The 2500-nt window shown below is 31.4% G+C and overlaps 1 protein-coding gene across 2 annotated transcripts in view; it reads right to left on the reverse strand.

The window, feature by feature from the left end:
• The window catches only part of LOC119583119, a 32185-nt gene that overhangs the window by 64 nt on the left and 29621 nt on the right, over nucleotides 1–2500 (reverse strand). For both annotated transcript variants that reach the window (XM_037931623.1, XM_037931624.1), the window contains exon 3: nucleotides 1–643. This exon is cut by the window's left edge and continues 64 nt beyond it. In XM_037931623.1, the coding sequence (XP_037787551.1) occupies nucleotides 294–643 (350 nt within the window). In that variant the 3' untranslated portion in view covers nucleotides 1–293. The remainder of the gene's footprint in view (nucleotides 644–2500) is intronic.

Genomic DNA, 2500 nt, shown 5'->3' on the forward strand with positions numbered 1-2500 from the left:
TGACCATTATATGTTCCCGGCGACATTTTGTTAACCCCTATCCTTTGACCCTAACGTTTAATAAGTGATCCCAACCCCTAATGTATTAGCCCTAAAGGATCTCTTATGAATCATATCGTGAACCCCGAACTCCTACCCTTTAACCGCGTGATCCACGAGTGACACCTTTCTCCAGTGACCTTTGAACCTCTAACTCTTTGTATCCTTATCCTCCTGACATTTGACCCCCTGTCACCCACAGGTTCAAACCTCATCCCCATGACCTCTGACCCCTCGACCCCTGACCTCATTGCTTAGAAGTCCAGAAGCTCAGGATACAAACAGGTTGGGTCCTTCCTAGGCCATCGAGGGAATCTCCTGTGATGCATTTGCCTTAGCCATGCTCTCCTCCCGATGATCCAATAGTAAGGATTGTCCCCGGTGAACTGCAGTTTCCCTTCCAGTGGGCGAGTCCAGTTCGATTCCCGTAGAGTCTCAGGGTCAATGAAGTCGGCATTTGCTTCGGGGAAAACTTGAAGGAAAGGATGTATTCGCTTTTTCCTTTTCCTTAAGTTTTTGCTGCTGCTGTTGAAGTTGTAGATGTAGTTTTTCCTTTTATGTTCGTCCCAAAGCCACGCGCCGACGGAAGCTGCAATCAGCATCCCTTGAGGAAGAGATAGTAGATTAGCAATTGCATACGTATTTACTTTCGCTTATTTGCTGTTTCTAAGCATGGTACATAATAGCATGCAAAGTATGTGTATAATAATGTTATGATGTGTTTTTTTTTCTATTGTTGCTGTTGTTGTTTTACTGTTATTATTATTATCATTATTTTATTATTAATATTATTATTATTACTATATTTGTTATTATTATTACTCTTATTATTATTATCATCATCATCTTTATCATTATTTTTTTTTATTATGCTCATTATTCCTCATCATCGTTATTATTCTCATTATTATTTTTATCTAATTTTTATTGTTATTTTTATTATTATTATCATTATTGTTGTTGTTGTTGCCATTGTTGTTATCCTTTTTATCATTATTATTAGTTATTTTTTTCTTTATTTCATTATAACTATTATAGTTATTATTATTATTGATTTTACTGTTATTATTATCATTATCATTATTATTATTATCATTATTATCATTATTATTATTATTATTATTATTATTATTATCATTATTGTTGTTGTTGTTATTGTTGTTGTTGTTGATGTTGTCATTATTAAATTATTGTTTTATTATCTTTATTATTAGTGTAAATATTATTGTTGTTGTTATCGTTATTATTATTATTATTATTATTATTATTGTTGTTGTTGTTGTTGTTGTTGTTGTTGTTCTTGTTGCTGTTGTTGTTGTTATTATCATCATTACTATTATTTTTTATCATCATCATTATTGTTATTTTCATTATTGTTATTATTATCATCATCATTATTATTATTATGTTATCCTTATCCTTATTATTATTATTACCATTATTATTATTATTATTATTATTATCACCATTATTATTATCTCTATTATGACAATTATCATTATCTTTATTGTTATCCTTATTATCATTAGAACAAGCATTTATCATCATTATCATTGTAACTGATATTAATTCTGTTTTTACAGTTATCATTGTCAATGCTGTTACTATCATATTTGCCACTGTCATTATTATAATTATTGTCATTATCATCGTTGCTATTATTATTATCATCAATATCATTATTGTTATTATTATTATGATTATTATTACTGCTATTATTGCTGTTGTTATAGTTAATTGTATTATTATTGTTCATACTGATATCATAACCATTATCTCCATAATGCTAAAATTATTATCATTATTGTTACTAGTGTTATAAATATTATTGATAATATTATTATCATAATTATTTTTACTATCATTATTATCATAATTATTTTTACTATCATTATTATCATTACTATTATTATTAGCCTCATCATGTTCACCATCATAACCATCATCACCATAATAATTCTGACAATCATGACAATAATAATATATTAAAAACTCAAACGAGACTAAGATAGATGGCAAGGATGACTGGAAAAAAGAGATGGAAGAAGTAAGAAAATGAGAGAAAGAGAGAAAGAGAGAGAGGGGGGGGAGAAGAGAAGAGAAAGAGAGAGAGAGAGGGGAGGGAGAAGAGAAGAGAAAGAGAGAGAGAGGAGAAGAGAAGAGAAGCGGAAGGCAAATCCTCAGAACCCACTTGAATCTGAGTTTTGTTTTCAGACCTGAAGCAATTATCGTCAACGTGATAGCCTGCCGACATGACTAATTCAAAGGAATGTTTCGTGAATTTCCCTCGACTCCTCCCAGCCTCGGACAAATTGTCGTTGGGGACTTGGAGAAGAAAATGAGATTAGCCAAGTTTCGGGGCCTGTATGGTGAGCGCTGACACTGTGGTGGCGGTGGTGGTGAAGGGGACGGTTGAGTATATTCATTAGTATATTCTTTATTCGGTTATGGTGATTTTTGT

Source organism: Penaeus monodon, chromosome 16 (genome assembly GCF_015228065.2).
Source record: "Penaeus monodon isolate SGIC_2016 chromosome 16, NSTDA_Pmon_1, whole genome shotgun sequence".
Taxonomy (NCBI): Eukaryota; Metazoa; Arthropoda; class Malacostraca; order Decapoda; family Penaeidae; genus Penaeus; species Penaeus monodon.